General features: G+C 37.5%; 3 protein-coding genes across 4 annotated transcripts in view; all 3 read left to right on the top strand.

The window, feature by feature from the left end:
- Nucleotides 1-10,110, top strand: part of nos1 (nitric oxide synthase 1 (neuronal)) — a 42,599-nt gene extending 32,489 nt beyond the window's left edge. For both annotated transcript variants that reach the window (XM_079451343.1, XM_079451342.1), the window contains exons 23-29: nucleotides 3,284-3,494; nucleotides 4,092-4,179; nucleotides 4,280-4,401; nucleotides 5,604-5,752; nucleotides 5,949-6,143; nucleotides 6,365-6,483; nucleotides 7,818-10,110. In XM_079451343.1, the coding sequence (XP_079307469.1) occupies nucleotides 3,284-3,494; nucleotides 4,092-4,179; nucleotides 4,280-4,401; nucleotides 5,604-5,752; nucleotides 5,949-6,143; nucleotides 6,365-6,483; nucleotides 7,818-7,833 (900 nt within the window). In that variant the 3' untranslated portion in view covers nucleotides 7,834-10,110. The remainder of the gene's footprint in view (nucleotides 1-3,283; nucleotides 3,495-4,091; nucleotides 4,180-4,279; nucleotides 4,402-5,603; nucleotides 5,753-5,948; nucleotides 6,144-6,364; nucleotides 6,484-7,817) is intronic.
- Nucleotides 10,111-10,702: 592 nt separating this feature from the next.
- On the top strand, nucleotides 10,703-18,620 carry lrrc74b (leucine rich repeat containing 74B). The gene is made up of 10 exons (XM_079448134.1): nucleotides 10,703-11,002; nucleotides 12,119-12,293; nucleotides 13,945-14,087; nucleotides 14,196-14,328; nucleotides 15,518-15,724; nucleotides 16,807-16,916; nucleotides 17,099-17,214; nucleotides 17,499-17,577; nucleotides 17,716-17,811; nucleotides 17,897-18,620. Exons 1-10 carry the CDS (start codon nucleotides 10,856-10,858, stop codon nucleotides 18,008-18,010), a joined length of 1,320 nt encoding a protein of 439 aa, XP_079304260.1. The 5' UTR covers nucleotides 10,703-10,855; the 3' UTR covers nucleotides 18,011-18,620.
- Nucleotides 18,621-18,749: 129 nt separating this feature from the next.
- On the top strand, nucleotides 18,750-22,545 carry nipsnap1 (nipsnap homolog 1 (C. elegans)). Its single transcript, XM_079448145.1, has 10 exons — nucleotides 18,750-19,065; nucleotides 19,517-19,644; nucleotides 20,083-20,128; nucleotides 20,311-20,405; nucleotides 20,727-20,797; nucleotides 21,213-21,353; nucleotides 21,449-21,480; nucleotides 21,563-21,657; nucleotides 21,760-21,843; nucleotides 22,094-22,545. Exons 1-10 carry the CDS (start codon nucleotides 18,848-18,850, stop codon nucleotides 22,156-22,158), a joined length of 975 nt encoding a protein of 324 aa, XP_079304271.1. The 5' UTR covers nucleotides 18,750-18,847; the 3' UTR covers nucleotides 22,159-22,545.
- Nucleotides 22,546-23,011: the final 466 nt, after the last annotated feature.

Genomic DNA, 23,011 nt, shown 5'->3' with positions numbered 1-23,011 from the left:
GCTTTTGCCAGTCTCAGGGCTTCGATGACTGAGAGAAGTGCAGTCTCTGTGGAATGACCGGTCTTGAACCCAGACTTATTGCTGTCTAGGAGGTTGTTTTGCTTGAGAAAGGAGGAGAGCTGGTTGAACACAACTCACTCCAGGGCTTTGGCGATGAAGGGAGACAGGCCTGTAGTTTTCTAGCAGTGTAGGGTCCAGGGTGGGTTTCTTTAGAAGCGGTGTGATGCGGGCCTCTTTGAACACTGTGGGAAATGTCCCAGTGGTAAGCGAAGAGTTGATGATGTGGGTCAGAGCAGGCACAACCGTTGGAGAGATGGCCTGGAGGAGATGGGTGGGGATGGGATCCAGTGGGCAGGTGGTAGGGTGGTTGGAGCCAATGACCTTGGAGACATCAGCTTCAGACAGAGGAGAAAAGGTGGGGTGGGTTCGACTGGTGGTGGTGTAAAGAACTGGCTGCTGATGGCAGTAGTTTTCTTTACGAAGAACGATGCAAAATCAGCAGCTGTTAACTCCGATGAAGGTGCGGGAGCAGGCGGACAGAGGAGAGCAGAGAAGGTTTTGAAGAGCGTTCGAGAGTCCGGAGAGTTGCAGATCCTCGAGTGGTAGTAATCTGTTTTTGCAGAGGTGACATCTACAGAGAAAGAAGAGAGAAGAGATTGGTAGAGAGAGAGAGGTCTGCAGGGTCTTTTGACTTGCGCCATTTTCTCTCAGCTGACCGGAGGCTGGTGCGATGCTCACGCAGTACATCCGATAACCAGGGAGCCGACGGGGATGCACGGGCTGGTCCAGATGCAAGAGGGCATAGGTTGTCCAAGCAGGATGAAAGCGTGGAACACAGAGTGTCTGTGGCATTGTCTGTATTCAAAAGAGAGAGCTCATCAGAGGGGGGCGTGCAGAGAAGACAGCAGAGGAAAAACCGGAGGGAGGGAGAGACCGCAGGTTGCGCCGGAAGGTAACCATCGGTAAGACATCTGCGATATCCGGAGCAGTGAGGTTGAGGTCGAGGGTGACGAAGAAGTGATCAGACGTGTGCAGCGGAGGACCTGAGAGTGATGAGTGGAGCAGTACCTTGTGAAGATCAGATCTAGATGGTTTCCAGACTTGTGGGTTTCTGATGTGGAAACCTGCTCGAGGAGAAATGATGCGGTCAGGTTGATGAAGTCAGTAGCCTGTGGCTTTCCAATGTGGATGTTGAAGTCACCTAGTACCACCAGGGGCGTACCATCCTCAGGGAAGGATGAAAGAAGCACATCCAGCTCCTCCAAGAAATGTCCAAGCTGACCTGGGGGACGATATATAACTACAAAATGACTTTTAACAGGGTGGGTGATAGTAACAGCATGAAACTCGAAGGAGCTGTTGACACGCATGGGTGTTAGCTGATTGAATTTCCAGTCTTTGGGGATGAGTAGACCGGTGCCTCCACCCCTTCCTGTGATACGAGGGCTGTGGGAGAAAGTGTGGTTATGGGAGAGGGCAGCGGGAGTGGCAGAGTCCTCTGGTTTGATCCATGTTTCTGTAAGTGCTACAATGGAAAGATCAGAATGTTTAACAAAAGCTGTAATGAAATCAGCTTTGTTCACAGCAGATTGGCAGTTCCACAATCCTATTGGGAAAGTAGAAGGGGCTGTTGCTAGCAGTGATACATTGTGAAGATTATTAGCATTGTGTCGCCTTCGGCATGCGGCAGATGATTTACGTGTTGTGATAACAGAAAGGATTTTAAAACACATATTTAAGAGAAGCAGAAAGAAAATAGCGAGAAACATTAAAGATAACAATAAAGGAATAAGTATTAGTGAAAACAAGTAAGACAAAAAGTGCAAGTGTTGATACAAAACAAAAAAAGGTACAAAAGAAGTGCAATACTCAAGTGCCCTGTCGGTGTCCCGGGCTCGCTGGAGTCGCGCGCAGGTAGAGTCGATGTCTTTACTCTCTTCGGTCTTCACGCGATGAGGACTGCACGCGACCGCTGCCGCGGTGGGTAGACGCTTTTTAAATACGCGTCTAATTACTTAAATTCAACAGGCCCCGCCCTCAGATGACACGCGCACACAAAGCAAACAAATTAAACTAGCCCAAGAACGAAGGAAGGAACGATACTACCCGCGGTTTCACCACGTGACAGAGCGGAAGTAAATACAAAGCGATTTCTCAGTTTAACACAGTACTAAAACTCAACAAGACACAATTTAAATACACTTCTGTACGCTTCTGCTGCTAAATTGCTTCTCCATGATGATGAATACGTTCCATAGACTACTTCTATAGAAGACATAACACTGGTCCAGAAGCACTTCTGGTTTCATATTTTATTAAAATCTTACATATAAACTTAAATGTTAAATATCTTTGTTTAACATTTTGTAATGTTCAGTTGGTTGTACTTTATTTAAACATTTAAAAAAAACTAAAACAGGAAGTTATTCTGGACCAGCGTGTTTACGTCTTCTGAAGTGATCTATAGGTCTGTTAATTTAATGTGAACTTGATTGTCTCTTTTTTTTGCCGAGTTGTAGTTATATGCAGTTTATAAATGCTAAACTCAAGTACTTTAAATTATTAAAAAAGAAATCTGTGTATATCCGTGTTTGGGATTCTCCCAATTTCCAAATAGTATTTTTGTTGTATTCATCTGAACCAAAAAGATGCAGCGTTTGCAGATCTTAAAAATTGCAAAGACAACAAGTTCAATAGTAATACATTTACATGTCTTTAAGGAAAGTTCAAAAGTGAACATGTCATGGAATAATCTTGATTTTTATTCACAGCTTTCATGCGTCTTGACATTCACATGTCGGGTGACTTTACATCGGTCCTAAAGATTTTTTGTAAATTTTAAACAGACTCTGGAAAGGAAAAAACATGTGCAGGAATGCCGGTTTAATACAAATTTTGACTGGTATCTTAATTTTTTCCTGAGCTGAATACGTTAACATTTTTTATTAAAGATTACAAGTGCAAATTAATTTAATTAAAATAATGTGCACGGATAAACACCGTAAAGCAATTAGAATAGTTGTCTTTCATTTCATGCCGACTTTAAAAAGCATTAAAACTTTAAGAGAATAGTGGCATCCACAAGTGAAACTATAACAATACGGAGGATCAATATCATTGGGAGCCATTCAAAATCCATTTCAATTTAAAGGTGCTCACGCATTTAAAATGTGAAACTGCAGCGCACGACCTTAGAATAACAATAAAGCTATCATCTGTTGGTGTGGACGCTAATGGAGTTAATGGTTTCGAACGAGCATTTAATCTCCTCTTGTCGTCTCAGGGTTTGCAGGAGTACGAGGAGTGGAAGTGGTACAATAATCCCACCATCGTGGAGGTGTTGGAGGAGTTTCCTTCTCTTCAGATCCCCTCCACCCTGCTCCTGACCCAGCTTCCTCTCCTACAGCCACGATATTACTCCATCAGCTCCTCTCCAGACCTCCACCCAGGCGAGATTCACCTCACCGTGGCCGTGGTGTCCTTCCGCACTAGAGGTAAAAACACAAGTTTGCTTTATTGAGTTATTAGTTGATTCAACACTTCTATTCTTAAAATGTATTCGATTAAATTGTTTATATAAGAATTATGTTTCCCCTAATGTAAAAATAGTTGTTAATGTATCGAACTTAAAAGCTGAGGCTGAATTATCCGAGGTCATTGGAGTTTTAAAAGAGATCTCAATGTCAGAGATGAGTGTTATTAGATTCTTATTCTCAGGAGACGGTTCTGAGAAGCAGGAGATTAGCCGACGTCTCAGTTTACTTTGTTTAATCTCTGAGCTTTAAAGAGGACTTATGATTATTGCAGTTTGTTATTTTTAATGAAAAACAGGAGCCGCATGAAATGAAAGGATCAAATTAATTCATCGGTTTATTCGCTGTCAAGCCTTTTTACTCTAAAGATAAATTGCTCTCTCGATTCACTTTCACACTTTAAGCTCATTGTAAACATGTAATGACATAATTAGCTGTTTAAAGCAATTTCAGTCCATTCGAAGGCAGCGATATCTGCCTGGCGCTGTCATAAATTGTAAGACATTAGGATCTGTGTCAAAGGGGGTGTGAAAGGATTATGGGTTTTATTTCGGTTAGATGGAGAAGGTCCCATCCACCATGGAGTGTGCTCATCCTGGCTCAACAGTCTGGAAGCTGAAGATACCGTGCCCTGTTTCGTCAGAGGGTAAAACTCTTACACACTTTAAATATGCTCACTGACGCCTGTTTTGATTTAGATTTGATGGGCTGTATTTTCTGTTGATGGGCTGTATTTTCTGTTTTAGTGCTCCTACGTTCCGTATGCAAAAAGACAGCCAGGTTCCCTGCATTCTGATTGGCCCAGGCACTGGAATCGCTCCGTTTAGAAGCTTCTGGCAACAGAGACTTTATGACATTGAAACTAAAGGTAGGATTTAGATTTCTTAATTTACTTAGTTTAGATGATATTAATGCATATTTGTGTTATATATTTACAGATGATTAGAATGTTGAATCTTAATAGAAATGCAAGTTACGGATTGCAGCTTTGTCTCTGTCCCTCAATTTTATGTTTTTAACAGTTTACGCACTTAAACAATATAAATAGCTTTATATTAATTACATTTTTATACTTAAAAAAAGCAAATATAACCTTTATATATTCTTTACTAGTTTAAAGCCATAATATGGAAGAATTATGAAATATCCAAAAATCACTTGCACTGTGGTTTTCTTTTTTCATGCAGTGGTTTCCTTACATTATCCCGAATGTTCCCGAGAATGTGCAAATCCACAGAAATTCCTATTTAAAATAATGGCCCGTCCCTTGTCTCCCTTTTATTTGTCGCATATCAGTGATTTAATATCTTCAGTTTCCGGTTTGAGAAACTACAGCAACGCGCAAATGCGTAAGTGGTTATACAGCATCAGGAACGCAGCACCTGTTGTTCTGTTATTATGGATCACGATTACTCTTTGTAACCCCAAATAGCGTAAACGTAGTTACATTTTTATACGCGTAAAACTGTCAATTGATTTTGTAGCGTAATGCCATGTTAGCCATGAATGAGATTGGACTTTGTGTAGCATTACATTTCACGTTTCTCGCAAGCTTATTTGATGTCATCGTAATGAATAAAGTACCTCGTGAACATGATGGGCAATCATCCAGAGAGGCGTATGGAGGTGAAAACGACACATCTCATAATTCCGCTCTCCTACATAACATTTAGCTTCGCCTTTTGTTGTTTCGAAAGTGCACCATCTAGCGGTCCAAATGTACATATTGCGGCTATAAGAATAACTACGTAACAATGGGGTCGTTTCCACCACTTTTGGGCACTCTTGACTGTGTGTATGCATGCTTAAAGGATGAAATACACACGTGTTTTGTAAGTGAGAGCCTGTTGAAACTTGAATTTGAAAAATGTTAGAGGCCATTTACATTTCGCGTCTAAAACCCTGCGGAGACGCATCGTTCCCTATTTGAGCATGCTTTCCACACACGTATACATTTAATAGAACGAACATGCGCACACAAGACTCCAAATGTGAATGGCCTGTTAACCTTTTTTCACCCACATTTTGATTTGCAGTAAACTCACACTTTGCTATGTTTCTCTTGATCAGGACTCAAGACGTGCCCCATGATCTTGGTATTCGGGTGCCGACAGTCACAGATCGACCACATTTATAACGAAGAGACAATCCAGGCTCGAAACAAGGGCGTGTTTAAAGAGCTTTACACCGCATACTCCAGAGAGCCTGGGAAACCAAAGGTAAAAATCAGACACATCGCCCAAAACATTTGCATTCCATCCTTTTTTTATCAGTGAGTTCAGCCAAATAGCTCTTTCTGAAGAATTTACAAAGCCTAAATAGGACTAGCCTTAAAGTTCTGTGTCAAACATAGATGTGTCAGTTGTGAGTGATGTTTCGACATACTGACAAATCAACTTTCTGTCTCTTGCTTAGAAATACGTTCAGGATGTTCTTCGTGAGCAGCTGTCTGAAACAGTCTACAAACATCTCCGAGATGAAGGCGGACACATCTACGTCTGTGGTGATGTCACCATGGCCGGAGACGTGCTGAAAACAGTCCAGCAGATCTTTAAACTGCATGGCAACATGTCTCTTGAGGACGCCGGCTTCTATATCAGCAAACTGAGGGTTAGACACCACATCTTACAAACGTTTTGCTAAGTTGGTTTGTGGTCTGGATGTGAGTTTGTGGTCCACACTCTAACTTCTGATTGGATGTTATAGTAGACAAAGTACTTATTAACTGTTGCATGATGTTTAGGCATTACGTAATGTTAAAAAAAATGTGTTTGGAAAGCAGTTGTAGGTACTTTTCCAAACTGTTAGCCCTTTTTTCCTATGTATTAAAGGATGAGAATCGATACCACGAGGACATTTTCGGTGTTACTCTGCGCACGTACGAGGTCACCAACCGCCTAAGATCGGAATCTATTGCCTTCATCGAAGAAAGCAAGAAGGATACCGATGAGTAAGTTCTTAAATCTCTTTCCCAGCGTGTCCTCTGTAGATACAGCCTCTGGACTGGCATCGCTGAATGCCAGCGGTAACCATAGAGACGGAGGCTGAGAAAAGACTGCGGCGTAACAGGATTAGCGAGAAGAGGGCGCACGCTCTGTTTGCGCTCACAGATAAGAGCTTGTTCATAGCGCACTCTGCGTGAGAGCCGAGGGAGGAGAAGTGCTTTAGCCTTACCACCGTTAACCGGACTGTTTGCCGTACGCTCGGCGGGGTTCCTGTGAGAGGCGTTGCTTGAGGTTTTTGTCGGGTTTTTTGATGAAAGTCCTTCTGGTGGAGGACGAGAGGCACCTCACATTCTCACGTCATTTGCTAATACAGGGATGTGGAGGACGAAACTCAATAGAATATCATGAGATAATGAAATGCATGTGTTGCAGTCAAATGCATAAAAATACTCAGAAAAGTGAGCGGAATTAGATAAAACACGACTTAAATGATGCCTTACGATTCAAGTGTTTGTTGCATTTTCATTTTGTCTTAAGATGCAATACATTGGACCAAGATAAATAAATAATGACATAAGTAAATGCATCATGAAATTTTGCAATCTATAAATATAAATATGAAGATTATATTAATCTCCTGTATTTTTATTACAGTAAGCACAAATGCAAAGCGGCAAATATTTTGTAAATGCATTCTTTTTTTAATAAAAATTATATATTTTTAGTTTTTATAAAGTAATATAAATGTTTTATTTGACTGTTTAAAAAACTAATTTAAATCGTTTTTTTGTTAAATAATAATTCTTCAGTGCTATATTTTGTCTCTCTGTCGCCATCTCTTTTTGAAACCAAAAGTTGCAGCTTACTTTACTGATATTTTATTTCAGAAATGACTTATGACGATTATAAGACATATTCATATATTTTATATTTAATAAAAAAAAAATTTTATTTTATACATTACATTTTATTAAAAAAATAATATATAATTACATATGAACTATAAATGAATGATAAAATAAGTTTATTTAATATTTTATATATAAACAATTTTATTTTAGCATTTTATTTTACTAGATTAAGAATAATGTAACTTTTTTTCAAACCAAAATAAGACCAGTCCTATATGTTGCCTCTCTATCGCCATCTCTGTTTTAAACGTATAATTGCAGGTTAGTTGACTTCTCATCTTTACCCGAGTTGCAGTGAAATCAAACAGACATTTCCAGCAATATCGTACAATCTCAAATTTATAAATCCGTATTCTAATATTACTTTTGTGTACTTAAGACTAATATTTTATGCATTTTTAATCATTCTTCTCTTCTGTTTTTTACAGGGTGTTTTGTTCATAGTCTCATTTGTCGTCCATTTTGCTGATTTTTACTCGGATACTTCAATCAGCCAATCAGAAGCATGAGACGCCCACCACCAATTCCAAAACTGTGCCGAGTGTATTCTTTGCTAGTTCTCAAACATTGTGCATTTCTATGATCAAAGTCTACAAAATAAAGACAAGTACTCTTCATTTCAGAATGCACTTCGTGTGTTATGCGCTGGTCCTCATTACTGGCTTTTGTGCTTTCTGATCTCTAAAAGCAAAATGGCGTTCTACGCAAACGTATTGACCTCACTGTTAAGACTCGGAAAGTATTTGTTTTACCCTGAAGTTTTGTGAGTCACTAGATTATTTTTCATGTTTGGATGTCGAGTCTTTAGTTAAGTAAACAGTCTAGTCCTTGCTAAAGACGAAGCGTGTTTTGTTCTTCCTTTTTTAAACATTTTTCCCACTCAGGCTGTTTGCCATTGCTCTCATGGGTTCCGCTTCAAACATCAAAGTCCCCATGAATCAAAATGTACCTGATTTACTTTTGACTTGGATGGATGTGTTGTTCACCAAAAAATGAATCATGTACAAAGTCATCACAATCAAAACATGAAAATGTTTAAACTATTAAAAATCTATATATATGGCCATCAAAGGTTTTCTATCACCTCAATGTAACTATCAAGCATGCATATGTGGAGAGACAAATTGAACACGCACAAAATCACGCTTTGTGCATTATCGCTTCAATATATGAGATTTGTGCTTATTGCCGGCACAGTGGTGACGGCTATCTGTACATGCCGAGGCATAAGATGTGGTTAAGAATCCCTTGAGACGAAGTGTAAATATCTGTCGTCTTAACAAAAAACCCTCAATAGGGAATAAAAAGTAATGCAATTTAAGATGTACTCGGATGTTCACAAGCATTTAAAGCTGACAAATTTGACACCTGCTTGATTTATTGAGATGACATTTTAGTGGATTTAAATCGACATCTCTCGAGAATGTCAGGTCACGCTTGACTTGAGCAACATGGACATGACCAGTCAAGAAATGTTGATGATTTATGTGTCTTTTAAGGTCCCCCCCATCTCTGATTCTCTTGGTTTATGAATTGCAGAAGAAATTATTTTCTTGGGAAGTCACAGTATTGACTATACAGATGGAGACCGAAAGCTGTTTGAATGACCGGTTAAATTCCACAAACACTGAGATCCTGAACACGTTTATTCAATTGGAATCGTAGAATTAAAATGAGTGTGAATCTCACTAGGATACAGTTTCTGTTTTTTTAGATTGCTACTATTATAGCGGCCACTTCTTAATACAAATATGCATTTATCAGAAAAGGCTGGGGAATCTGAACATGTCTCTGGGTGCCAGTCTTTCATGAATGGTCCTTGAACCTCAGTATTGAGGATGAATTGACAATGTAGTGATGCTGCAAATTATAATTCTCTTTCTTTCTCTGAGATGCACTTTTACCTGAGGAATACTGTTCTTAAAATCCATCTGGATGAATCTGTCAATCTAGCGGAGTCATGTTTTTTAATTATTTCCAATTCTTACAAAGAGCAAAAAAATCAATGCCACAACGACATTTTTTTGCATGCAATGCCTTTTTTTATTGCAGTGAGGGAAATCTTTTATTTCTCAGAATTCTTTGAGACGTGTACAAGTTTTGTATCTAGCTTGAGTATTTTTCATATTTTGGCATGACAAATTTGAGTTCGATTTTCTGTCCTCTTTCCGTAAGACTTGTTCTGTGTTGGTAACGCTGAATGTTTCCTTTCTGAAATTTTTGTGTTTTGCACCGTTCAAACTCTGTGATACAAAAAGTGCAGCAAAAAAAGCAAACGCACTCATGCACATATTTAAAGGTACAGTAAATATCAAAATATAATGTATGAGAACTTATGAATGTATTTTAATTATGGGAATGGTTTTTGTTTTGTCCTGATTTGCTTGTAATAAATTAGGTGAATATAGTGTCTTATCTTTCCTATTGGTTTGAGGCGAGCTGAGGCGTTGACCTGAATGCATGACGTTTCATGTTCTGTTTTTCTCTCGTGAACCTGCACGGTGTCGGTTTAAATGTTGTGAACGCGTCCGTCCCCTGTGATCGGATGGACAAGAGCTTTCAGGATTTTTTCTTTTTTGTGTTTGTTCTTTGCTGCTGCTAACAGAAACCGTCAGTCAGTCTCCGCTGTGAATCCTCTATTGTGGAACTCTCGAAACATTTACCATTTTAATGCATATACTGCGAAGACTTTGCATCTAATAAATAAAACATTTTTATGTCAAAACTTGTACGTGACGCTCTTGCTTATCTGTTTGAATTGAAGATTGTTTACACGTTCTTCATGCATGCTTTTTCCTAGGAAAGGTTTGTTGCTCCGTGCCTCTGAGGGATTATTTTTTAATAATTTTCAAATTGTTGTATTTTAGATAACTGTAAATTGGTAGCTAATCTGAAAAATTTCAGATTAGTTTAGAAAAATTTAGAAAGAAAATTTTTGAAATAAAACCGCACACAGGAGTACATGACAATCATATGTTTTTATAAACTCACTATGAAAAGTAACATGTGTAAATGAAATAAAATAATACAAAAATAGCTACATTTATTTTTTAGTAAACAATTTTGTTTTAGTAAACGGCGTAAAGCGTTCAAAATATAAAAAAAATATGTTGTAAACGTTTACGTTTGTATTGTTTTCCAATACAGGAATGCTGCTAGCTTAGCCGAATGAGTTACCACGGCAACCAGTAAACAAAACAAATCAGTCGAGCGATAGCCCGCCCGCTCCGCCCAGACTCCCTGCCGATTGGACAGGCTGTGCGAACACCCAGCACTTGATAAGTCAAAGTAAATGTCAATCAAATGTGACCCTGGGTTAGTCTGGGGCAGCAGGAGACACCGAACAGCACTGATTTGTTTTCTTCGAGATTTGATTTCATTTAGGAATATCGATCCTGTCTGGCTTGGGAATTCAACATGAATCATGCTCGACTTAACTTGATGAAAAGTGAAGATCTGTGAACACATGACGGTAGTGATGAAAGAAAGTATTTTACTATCAGTGTGTGAAGATGATGAAGATGGTGAAGAAAAGGAGACACTTGGAGGAATCGCAAGCAGGCCGGCCAGCAGACCCAGAAGTGTGTACAGCAGAGGAAGCGTGGATGGACAAGTGAGTGTCCTCGGTTAAAAGGCTACAGAATGAACACCTTTTAAGACCTATGTACACTACTGTTCACTTATTCATGTTTTCCACATTGGAAATATTCAGTAGTTTGGGAAGACCTCTTGAGATGACATAAACAACGCTATAGATATTTATAACAGATTTAAAATTTCAACAAATATCTTTAAGATTACATTTTATAATTACTAATAACATCTTGCAAAGTGGTCTATATATGTATGTATTGATATAAAATGAATATCAAAACTAAGGTGCGTTTTAGCATCTTCAGCGTATTCACCCTTTGCCTACTGTAAAAATAAATAGATAGTATTCTAGCTGCTGGGGTGGCTAAATACGTAAAGATAACTTATTTTGTAAAGTTAAATTACATGTTTTTCATGTTATCTTACACCCAACTTGTAAATTCTTTTTACAGAATTAAATAAAAAAATCTGTCACGTAAAATGATATTCCATAACATTAAATTCTTTATATTGTAGGATTTAGAAAAGTTTGTCGAGTCGTATTTTTAACATTATTTCAAAAAGTTCACATCTATTCTGGGATTTTATTGGTTACCTTTTCCTCATTCCTCATTGGTCGTGACAACAGACGTTCAAAGTTTTCGCGTGTCGCGTGATTCATGGAGCCTAAGACAGTTCCAGGAATAATGTTCCCTCTTTAAATTGTATTTCTTTCATTTTTTTATTCATTAAATGACTCTTTAAATGGATTAATAGTCTGTTTAGTGCGTTACTAGTAACTTCCTGGAACTATTGAATCCAGGAATCGCCATTGCTGTGGAAAAGACTCTCTCTCAACGGCTCTGATTATTCATTCAAACAAATATTTGCATAATAATGTTTTGATCTAAAAAAACTTCTAAGTAAGCAACACCATGTCAAAAGGTGAGCATGTCACTCAAGTGACCGCTAGATAGTGTACAGTCACTAAGGGCACGTTACAAACATTATAAACATTATAAGCCTACCTGTGGTTTATCATTGAAAATGTTTTTGTAAAATATTTAGCAAAGAAGTGCACACTTTGATCTTTCAAATGCCACTTGATCAAATACTGCATGTGTCAATATAAGAGCTCTTGTGTTTTTTGTCTCAGAGAGTGCTTAGATCCAGATTAAGCCTTCGAGATGAACAAAACGCAGATGAGCAGAAAGAAGACGAGGATGAGAAAGACAGCGGTAGCTGCCGAGGAGACGGACAGCAGAAGGAAAGAGACGGTGTCAGCACTGACGAAGATTATGACATAGACCTGGAGCTCGATGCCTTTCACAGTGAGATTTCTTATTAAAAGTAAAAATGTGAACATGAGCGAGTGGGCTGGCGGGGGGACGTGGGTGAGGCACGTTTTGGAAGGGGGTGTCAAAGAGCTAAGGGTCAGAGAATATGATGTTGCCACTCGACGGGGAATAAAACAGACAAACGGCCATGAGTCATGCTTGTAATTTCAGACCTCTCTCTCTCTCTCTCTCTCTCTCTCTCTCATTTTTCACCTGCTTGCAGATACCGAGACACCTACACACTCTTCTACATATACAAAAGCATGGCTCAATCCATCTCTCTCTCTCTATGATGCCTGTTTATTCATCTTATTAGAGCTAGCCATCTGTTAGATTGCATTTGTGTGCCTCCGCATAGTTTAATGAATGGCTAGGGAATTTTCCACATTCATGGTAATTGCTTATCTCAATGAGAAACAACAATATATTGTTGTCGTATTTGGTGTACAAAGTGAAACCAGTTTATTTCAATTGAGGCGTTGCGTTGCATGTGTGACTAAGGGACTTTGTTTATGCTTAGCGTTGGGGATAAAGTTCAGCGGCAACCCGTCCTGCTCCATTTAGAGATTCCTCAAACAATTCCTTACATCTTGAGGTTTTTTGATATTGGTATTTTTATAAGCGATCAGACTACCTCTTTCAGAATTGACAGGTGTGAATGCACTGTTAAAAAAACGACGATATTTTTACAGCAAAATAATTTTACTGTGTTTTTAGCAGATTTGTATGTATTTTTGAAAAAGACCACACATTTACTTTATTTAAACTTAAACTTTACTTTACAGTTTATTTCCCAGATTTCTTACAAGATTTTATCTTTGCAGTTTATTTTGGAAATACGGTCAAACGTTGTTTTACAGTGTAGGTTGAAAAGAAGACTGACCTGTACTATTGGTGTGTGTGACCTTGTTAAATTTAACCCTGTTTTTGCTTAAAATAAAACAAAAACAAATGAAAATATGGTTAATGAGCAAACACAACCATCCTCCAACGTTCCCATATGGTTCCCATTATGTCATTTTTTTGGTAACCAAATAAAAACATTACAAATGTTCCCTGAACGTTCCAGGAACATTCTGGGAACCTCAAATGTTTAGCTTGGACTAAGAGTTTAAGGGTAAGTTTAACCATTTCTTCGCCTTGGAATTAAAAGGTCCCATCTGCGGTCTGAGTAGTTTTGAGATATTGAGCTTTAAAGTCTTTGCATTTCATATAGCAAAAATGATACGAGGAACCAATCTCTTTTATACATGAAAAAGACAGAGACCCTTAATGTATTCCAAATGTACATTCAATGTGCCGATTGGCTCTTGCAGAAAGAACCTTATGGTTAAACAGAAATTTTGTAGATAGGACATTTTTGTTTTCTTTAAGAGAATCCACAAATGCACTCATTTTAATAAAACATAGATCAGTTGTCAATTCTGAACAAACTCAATTCAAACATGTCAGAATCGTGTAATTCTAAGGTGACGATTTGTAGTAAAACTGGAAACGTGTCGAAGCCTGTTTATTCAACTTTATAAGAATCTTTGTAAAGGTTTTTTTTATTGTAAGCTTGGTTTTGTCCATTCCTGGCTGTGAACATTTTAACACTTCCGATCATTTCTATAAACCATTTTAAACTGTTGTATTTATATTCCAGATGAAAGGCAGGCATATGACCCCACAGGCCAAACCCGCTACAAAGAGGCTTGTAAGATGCTGAGCGTAACCCCGATGTCCTGCTTTCTGAGAAATATAAACCAGAGTGAGCTCAACATGATGCATTGTGGCTTGGGCCCGCAGGTAAGGTCAAACTAAGAGATGTTAGGAAGAAATTGAAATGCAGAACAGAAATACTGCATGAAGGGCAGACAAAACAAATGTTTCACATTTAACAAATCTCCACTGTAGGGTACCAAAGCTCTCGCCGTTTCCTTGGTAACTAACACCTCCATCCTGAAGCTGAACTTGCGAGATAATTGGATGGAAGGAATGGGCGGGGCTGCCATCGCTGATATGCTCAAAGAGAACTGTTATATCACAGGTGACTTGAACAAAGTGTGCTACACTGGCATCGTCCCATAGTTGCAGTCCTTTGAATTCTGGGTTCGTGTTTGAGTGTTTTACTAAAGCTGTGAAAGTCTGTTGGAATTGGTCCGTGAGACACAGTTGCCATATTTTTTATAAAAGACAAGCAGAACTTTTCGAGAAACCGATATCTTTCAGCATGTTATTTTGTTCCTCTGCCAGATTGTAATATGTGATCACAAACAGCATTTTTTTTCAAAGAGACGGATTTACAATCCAACATCTGTCATTCATAACTTTTTTCGAGGTGACTCATTCATAAATGAAGATAAAATCTGCATTGTAGAAAAATCTGAAAATGTCCTAGTAATCTTTGAAGAACCGATATGTTCTTGATTCACTTAGGTTCCTTTTCTTCATCAAAGACACATTTTAATATCCTACAATTCAATTGTCTAAACTTTCACTTTTCACATTATTTTTTTAAATATCAGAGATTCGCGACACAATGCACTGATAAATTATATTGTGCCTCCGCTACTGTTATATGCAACAGAAGTAATATTCATAAGAGGTTTTTTTTACAATATTTGTGATTTTAGCCCCAAAATGTTCAGAACTATAATGTAAATAAATTACATACATTAAGAAAATTGAAGTGTGCGTGGCGTGCTGCCCTAAAATATTAAGTTTGTGAACATGAGATGTGAAGTTGTCTTAACTAATAATACAGTTGACAATACTTGAAATGAACCGAAATTAAGTTTAGTCCGTTTGAAATGTAAAGTTGTCTTGACTAAGAATTAAATTGACTCTTTAAAACACGTGTAATAGACATAATATCAGTTTAACAAACTCAAATAAAGAAGTTGTCTTGGCTGTGGATAATATTTTATATATATTCCATATAGTCTATATTAACAAATTCTTAAGAAGTTTATTTTTTTAACTCAATATCTTTCAGAACATTCCTTTTGCTTGTATACATTTTTTCAAGGTCAAATTATCTGACAATACTTCCCTAAACACCTTAACTGCAACATTGTATTCTGTTAAACGATAAACTGTTCAGAAACTCTACGGTACAGTTTTTAAAAACTGGTTTCTTTAGTACTAGATTATGTCAGTTCCTCAACATAAAACGCTGTACCTTTTTCCTTTAAAAATGATCCACTTATACAATCTCTGTCCTTTTTTCCTCCTAGAAATTGAGTTGTCTAAAAACAGAGTGGGTGAACACGGAGCCAGGGCTCTGTCCGGCATGCTATTGGAAAACACTACCTTAGTGTCTCTCAAGCTGTCCGGAAACCATCTGGACGAGCGTGCGGCCAGACACCTGGCTCCAGCTCTGGTCAGCAACCAGATACTTCAGCATCTCGACCTGAGTCACAACAGATTTGGAGACATCGCAGGTTTGAGATCTGATGGTTTTTAAGACAATGACTCTATATCATGAAAGCTTTTGACCCCTTGTAACTTTTAAAAGCTTTTAAGGTGGACATTGAAGGCGTTTGACTTGACACGTGTCGAATAAATGCATGGCATTAGGAGGCACTTGAAAGCCGTTTTCTGCCCATTTAGACAAGTACTAGAATTATAGTTTGCCATTTGATACGATATGCATTAAAACTAAATATGCATGAAAAAAACGAAATCATTATATGATCATAAACAGTCCAGACACATTGTTTAGATAACGCAGTTTTGATTCACTGAGCAAATGATTGTACAACAAATGCGCTTTTCCACAAACTTTTCATCCATACACTGATAAATATATAATTTGGGTAAACATAGAAAAATATTGAGTAGGTTTCCTCAGTTATAAGTGTTGAGAATGGTCACCTTACCTTATATCAGATTTTTTTATAGTTTTGTTTACGGTTTTATTTAGTTTATATTAATATTTTGAATCAGATTTTATTTTTAGACTGCTAAAATGTAAATTTTAGTTAATTTTAGCAGTTTTGCTATATGCTTTTATCAGTTTGTTATTTTCTGTATAAAATACATATTTTTATTTTAGTTTTGTTTATTATTTTATTTCCTTTTCCTTTTATTTACATTTTTTGTTTAGTTTAAAATCGTCCAATACTTTTTAATCCCATATTTGATTTCAATAAACAGAAACTCATTTTGATGAGTAAACTAAAACTTTTTGCCATGTTTCACAACTTAAAATAAAGATTTATGACTCGAACTGTTGTGTAAAGTTTTTACAAGAAAAATATCAGTTTAACATCATTTGCCTTCAATCCATGTTGAGATGCACATAACATGCAATTTTAGATTTTAAACAGAGATGGCGATAGAGAGGAAAGAGTTGCGGCTGGCAATCGTATAGCTTGATCCCTGCAGGCTGTGAAAATGAACTATTTTTGCACATCACATATTAAACCACTAAGCAAACAAACAAAACCATATTATGAATAATTAGGAATAATAAATAGATATTTTAGCATTACAGACTCTATCTCTTCATCTCTGTCCTCAGGGGAAATTCTGGGTGCTGCCATTGCAGACAACACAGGAATAAAGTCACTCAATCTGGCTTGGAATGGCATTCGCGGAAATGGAGCCATTGCATTTGCGAAAGGCCTCCAGGTAAGAGAAATAATGTCCTCTCTCTGCCAGATTCACTCGCTCAACTTCCAACTGATCAACTCGAGATTTAACACCAGCGGCCATTTCCTCAAAAAATATTTGCTTCCTTGAAAAGGTGCTTTCTTAAATATGCTATAACCTAAAAGCGCTTGACCTCTGTTGATCTTTTGCATATTTTAAAGGCAAACATCTTCTTGCGGACCTTGGATTTGTCATACAACGGGTTGGGTAAAGAGGGAGCCAAAGCTTTAGAGCAAGTCCTCAAACACAACAACACACTGGAGGATCTGAATATCAGGTAAAATTGTGTTTCTACTCATGATTCAACGTTTTAAAAGCAACAACGTTCTCGCGTTTTCTTTTTTGAGAGGACACACGTGCAGTTTGGTGGGTGATTGGGAAAACTTGTCATTGATTTATTGCAGCTTTGGTACATTGCTTAAATGGTTTATTGTTTTTCTCCTAAATTGGTTTGGATGCAGTTCTTTGTACATATTGTACCCGACACAAGACAAATCGGTGTTAAAACACTATTGTGTTTATTGCGTCAATCACTGAACTATTGTCTTGTTATTTTCTTAGCATCAACAGCATCCCGCTTGAAGGCGCCATCCATTTCGCACTGGGCCTCAAAGTGAACTCAACTCTGCAGATTCTCAAAGTACGACACGTGAAACCAAAACATCAAAATAGTAACAGCAGGGAATTATTGAAACAAAACTAGGAAAAAAGCTGAACTCTCAGGAGATTTATGGCATGTATTATTTCTGATGCTGTCGTTTTTTTTGGTTCAATGCAGATGTCTCGTAATCCAATGCAGTCGGCAGGGTGCTTTGCCATTCTGAAATCAGTGCAGGCCAACCCAGAATCAGCCGTGGAGTTCCTAGACTTTTCTGTAAATGCCTCCCTAACCATTATTCCGTAGTTTTTCCTCCAATCTTTCGAAGCGTTTTTCATTTCTAACCCGAGTTTGCTTGCAGGACATTTGCGTGGACCAAGAGTTTGAAGACTTGTTTAACGCAGTCAAAGAGACAATCCCGAACCTGCAAGTGAAACATGATGGAAAAATCAAAACTGAGCTTAAAAAAAGCTGAACAGCATGGACAAGTTTGTTATCCGTTGCAAATAAAACTGATTTAATCCTCGGGTTTCTCCAAAATATAATAGGATTCGATTACAGTTTGCATTGGTTTGGGAACAATTTATTTGATGGCATTAGTTAGCTTAGACTATGAAAGATAGACATACATCGGAAAGATTATGAGACCATTAAAATTTTTATTTCAAATCATCATTTCTAGATGTATTGTGGTCATCTGGTGTCTTTTGAATTTCAACTAAATCAAACCTCAGAAGTGACATTAAGACATCCAACAGCAATGTGAAAGACAGCATGACAAGACACACAAGAACAGTGATCAAAATCCAAGTTATCACATAAAAAACAGAAATATTGCTGTTGTGTTGCTTAAAAGTGAATATGAACTTGTTTTATTTGCAGTATTTGAGGTCTGAAAAAACACATAGCATCTTTTCTGTTATTGTACCTGTTTCTCTAGTTTTTATTTTCCTCAAATAAATGCAAATGTGTATTTATTTTAATGCAATCTTTTTTAATTTGGGAGAAATATTATTAGTAGTTCACAGAATGAAACAAAAATGGCCATTTTATCCAAACAAATAAAAAGTACATTTTAAGATCATAAAAACGGTCTCTTACCTTTTCCACGTATAACCATAAATAAATGATCAATTACTTAAAAAAGTTATTCATTACTTATCAACACTTATCAACTTTGACCACACGGACGACAGAAATGAATTCAATCAAGTGATCTGTGAAATCCTATCATGATATGACTTGCAATGGTGAATTGTTGTAAGCGTCCTTAATGAAATCAGCCAGATCAATGGATGAATTATCGTGATTAATGAATCTATTAATCTCTCACGAGTTAATGTCTCTCGCACATGCACTACAGTCCAACAGTTCACGCGCGTCAAACATTAACTTTAAAAGTGCGCGTGTTGCAACTCCTGCCACCGCAGAGACGCAACAGCCGTGCGTAATGGCGACAGCGCGCTCTCTTCGCGTCCTCAAGAGCCACGAGCGTTTATTTAACAAGGTGTTTTCAGCATGGACCGCCAGGTAATCGTCACACAACGATAGAAGGACAGATGCATGAACTGTTTGCCATTGCGTGATATACGGACTGACAATACTATAGAAATACATTCAGATCAGCAATGCGTAAATGTGTGCCGTGACTGGTAAAGAATTGTACAATTTTCATTTTTCGAGTAGTTTGTTTTGCCTTAAATAGTCATTTGGTGTAACAAATGCATTTTTTATTTTTTTTCAACAATGTCCAAACAAGAAGAAAATCATCAGAAAGAAATAATATGCATTTTATTGCCACTGTCAAAAACCAAACGCACACAACTGACGAAGATTATGCAAGGACACGTGCTTGTCACGTACAGTATAAACAACCTACAGTATTTTCACTATGTTGTATGTTTGTGTGTTTCGGTGCATGATGCATCGTTTTGGTATTTATTGAACACATGCCGAAACAGTTTTGTTTGTGAATCTTTAGAGGCTTTGCAAATAAAAGTGATGAAGGCTGGTTGAGTTCCATGTTTGCACACAAAGCGGATGCCAGGAAGGATGCCCACTCCAATCTGCTCTCCAAGAAAGAAACCAACAACCTCTACAAGATACAGTGTGAGCCAATCTATCTCGAATCTTCAAGAAACATTTAGGCCTTGAGAGAAACCGTGCACGCAATACAATTGATAGAATTGCTAAAAATATTCCAGCGCCTACATTATAATGTGCTTTATTGCGGTTCTGCTCCAGTAAATCAGCTAAAACTGTCCTAATTGCTTTAATAAATCAGCCTCCGATGTGTTTAATCGTTGAATTCGTTCGTTGTCAAGTTACCACCTGTGCAATGTAAATTGGATTTAGAAAAATGAGGGTGTTGTGTTTGTGAAATGGCTGCTTTGAATGAGAAACTCTTAAATGGTTTTGAGTGTTTGATATCCTATGCATAAAGTTTACCCCAGCTGTGAAGTATAGATTCTATTTTTACCGATGCGAGATTTCAACACTGGTCCATTTGTCTTTCTTGACATCTTCAAATTCTTTTTTTTCTTTCAGTTCATAACGTGAAGCCAGAATTTTGGGAGGCATACAACAAACTGTCGTAATCTCACTTTTGATTTTGCAATTATACAACTTGTTAACTTGCTACAAGAACCATGAAAATGACACTTGGCAGAGCAATGTGATGATATTTAATAAACCATGAAATACATTTAATTATGCATGAATTCATATATGTGATGTGAACAATAAGACTATCTGAGGTTTGATGTTTTATTTTAGAGCTGAGGTCCAGAAAGAGCTCCATCGGGATGAAGATTATCCATGCGAGGTTGTTGGAAGTTGGACCACCTGGTATGGGGAACAGGATCAGGCAGGTGAGATGGAAAACTTCAGTCAACTCAGTTGGTAGACGTTCTTCTTTTGAGAAAAAGACCTCTGTAATATTTACTCAGATTCTTGTTTTAATCTTTTTACTCTTGCTGTATGTAAGCGATATCGAATTTCTGTCTCTTTTTGTTCTATGGATTTATATGAGAAATATTTAAACAAAGATGCATAAATACAATGTAGGCATCTTCGTTAAATCCTTTCTTAAGTCTCATGCCTCTTTGAGCGATCAGATTTGACGTCTTGGGCTGTTGTGCATTATTATATGTTATGGTATTAGAGTGACACATGCTGTTGTGTTGTGGCAGTGCATCTGTGGAGGTACTCTGGTGGATATCCTGCACTAACAGAGTGTTTACACAAACTGAACAACAATACGGTATTTAACACATTTCATTTTGTTTACAATTTGGATGTAAAATGTCAGAAACAAACTATATGGACACTTTGGGGTGATATTTGTTTTACACAATATGCCATTTATAACAGATGCACATATTTCACAAACCTTTCACAAACATTCAGAAAGTAATGTATTTTTAAATACTACTACTTGAAAAGTGTGCTACAGTTGTCACTTGGCTTTATATTTTACATTTACATTACATTACTTTTCCCCAAGTGACTAACAGTGCTTTTAAGATTTATGTGAGTTTGCTGCGGGTTCCTCTTTTATATTATTTTTAAACACCTTATGCATTTTTAAACATTTACTTCTTTTTTTTAAATGCAAACACATTCGTACCTTTTTCAGACTCTCTTAAGTGTCCAAATGCATATTTTTTTCTTTGCAGGCATACCTTAAATTTCAAAAAGAAAGGAGTAAAATGTTGCTCTCTCGTCGGAACCAACTTCTTCTGGAATTCAGTTTTTGGAACGAGCCTGCGCCCAGAACTGGACCCAGCATTTATGAACTGAGATCTTATCGCCTCCATGTAAAGCCCATTGCATCGCTCTGTTTTATATTATTTCATACATGCATATTTCTCTGTACATTAACTGTTTTGTTTGTCCTGAAATTTTTCTCAAGCCTGGTACGATGATCGAATGGGGAAATAACTGGTAGGTTCGTACGCGAGTTGAGCATTTAAACACGAGCATCTTATCACGTGTTGCATATCTGAGCTTTTTGGTCTTGTCACAGGGCTCGAGCGATCAAATACAGACAGGAGAACAATGAGGCAGTGGGTGGTTTCTTCACACAGATTGGTGAATTGTACGTCGTTCATCATTTATGGGGTAATATACTATCGTAGAGTACTATATTCCTACCTAGCTTTGCATTTTACTACTAGAAAACACATTCACATCTTCATGATTAATATGCGTGATGTGTTTCAGCTTATAAAGACCTGCAGTCCAGACAGGAGACCAGAAACACTGCTTGGTTGAAAGAGGGCTGGGATGCTAATGTGCACTATACAGGTGAGAATCCACGAGGACGGAGGTTGTTTACATATTACATTTGCCAAATGTGTACTTGAAAAATAACAAATCATCCGAGTTGTCTGTTGTGCATACAGAAAATGTACATTGTGTAAACGGTACACACACTGCATGTTGCCGAAAAAGTATAGTATAGTGGTGTAGTAGTAGCTTTGCAATTCTGAACTCAAACTTTGCTTTGTAGATGGCTTTCACATACAGTATTCGTTTATATTTTCTGTTTTGACAGTACCACTTATCCAGAAGATGGAATCAAGAATTATGATTCCAATGAAACATTCACCCCTAAAATGATAGGGGTGTCACCTGTGATCATCTCATAAACGGTCATTTCAAGTTGGAATCGGAGACCGTATGAATGGAAAGCGAATGTGCCAATGGTGAAGCCCAAACTGAGAGCTGTGATAGCATAACACGCTGTCTCTGTACAAGTGGAGAAACAAAAGTGCCTTCTGATTTTAAAATTAAACGTTTTAAAAGGGAAATACAGTGTTTTAATCATTGTTGTCTATTGCAATGCATTCCTCGGTGTGGTAGCCCTGTTGGCGTGTTCATGTCTGTCTAGACTACTGTTGTTAAGTCGTATGCTGCAATATTTATTTACTTGATTAAAGCACGGGTTGAATTTTAGTTGTATAATAATAGCCGTATGGATATAAATAAAATGACTTTGTAATATGAGAGCGTCGTGTATTGAAATTTTATTTCAAGATCTTGGAAAAATGTTTATGCCTCTAGAAAACAATAGGTTAACATTGATGATAATATCGATCTAGATCTTATAAGAGATAGGCTGGTAGTCATATTGCATTTTTCTTTATTTGTGGTCCATCAATTTGCAAAACTTATGCAAATGAAATTTAAAGCGTTGAAAATAAGGTTAAAGGAATGGGACACTGGGGCTACATGATTCCATGCAAATGCATTAACTAGACAGTACTGTGTATAAATGTAACTTTTATTCAGTAAAACAAATATACTTTTGAGTCAGTTTGTCCCTGTGGATATCGACCTCCAGCAGCAATACTTTGTTTGTTGGTAAATGACACTGTCCCTTTAAGAACATGGGGGCGTGTGACACTACGTCTTCTTTCACGCCACAGAAAAAGAACAGAAAAAGTGGAAGAATGCCAAAGTAGCTTTGCTA

The sequence above is a fragment of the Barbatula barbatula genome, assembly GCF_947034865.1.
Source record: "Barbatula barbatula genome assembly, chromosome: 2".
NCBI classification, from domain to species: Eukaryota; Metazoa; Chordata; class Actinopteri; order Cypriniformes; family Nemacheilidae; genus Barbatula; species Barbatula barbatula.
The sequence above is the reverse complement of the archived record's forward strand: the minus strand, read 5'-3'. Positions and strand labels throughout refer to the sequence as shown.

Coding starts and splice junctions, on each gene's coding strand:
- nipsnap1 (XM_079448145.1), top strand. CDS start 18,848: ATGAATCTATTAATCTCTCACGAGTTAATGTCTCTCGCACATGCACTA. Junction 20,129..20,310: donor GAGGCATACAACAAACTGTC/GTAATCTCACTT, acceptor GTTTTATTTTAG/AGCTGAGGTCCAGAAAGAGC. Junction 21,481..21,562: donor ATCGAATGGGGAAATAACTG/GTAGGTTCGTAC, acceptor GTCTTGTCACAG/GGCTCGAGCGATCAAATACA.
- lrrc74b (XM_079448134.1), top strand. CDS start 10,856: ATGACGGTAGTGATGAAAGAAAGTATTTTACTATCAGTGTGTGAAGAT. Junction 16,917..17,098: donor CATTTGCGAAAGGCCTCCAG/GTAAGAGAAATA, acceptor CATATTTTAAAG/GCAAACATCTTCTTGCGGAC. Junction 17,215..17,498: donor CTGGAGGATCTGAATATCAG/GTAAAATTGTGT, acceptor TTATTTTCTTAG/CATCAACAGCATCCCGCTTG.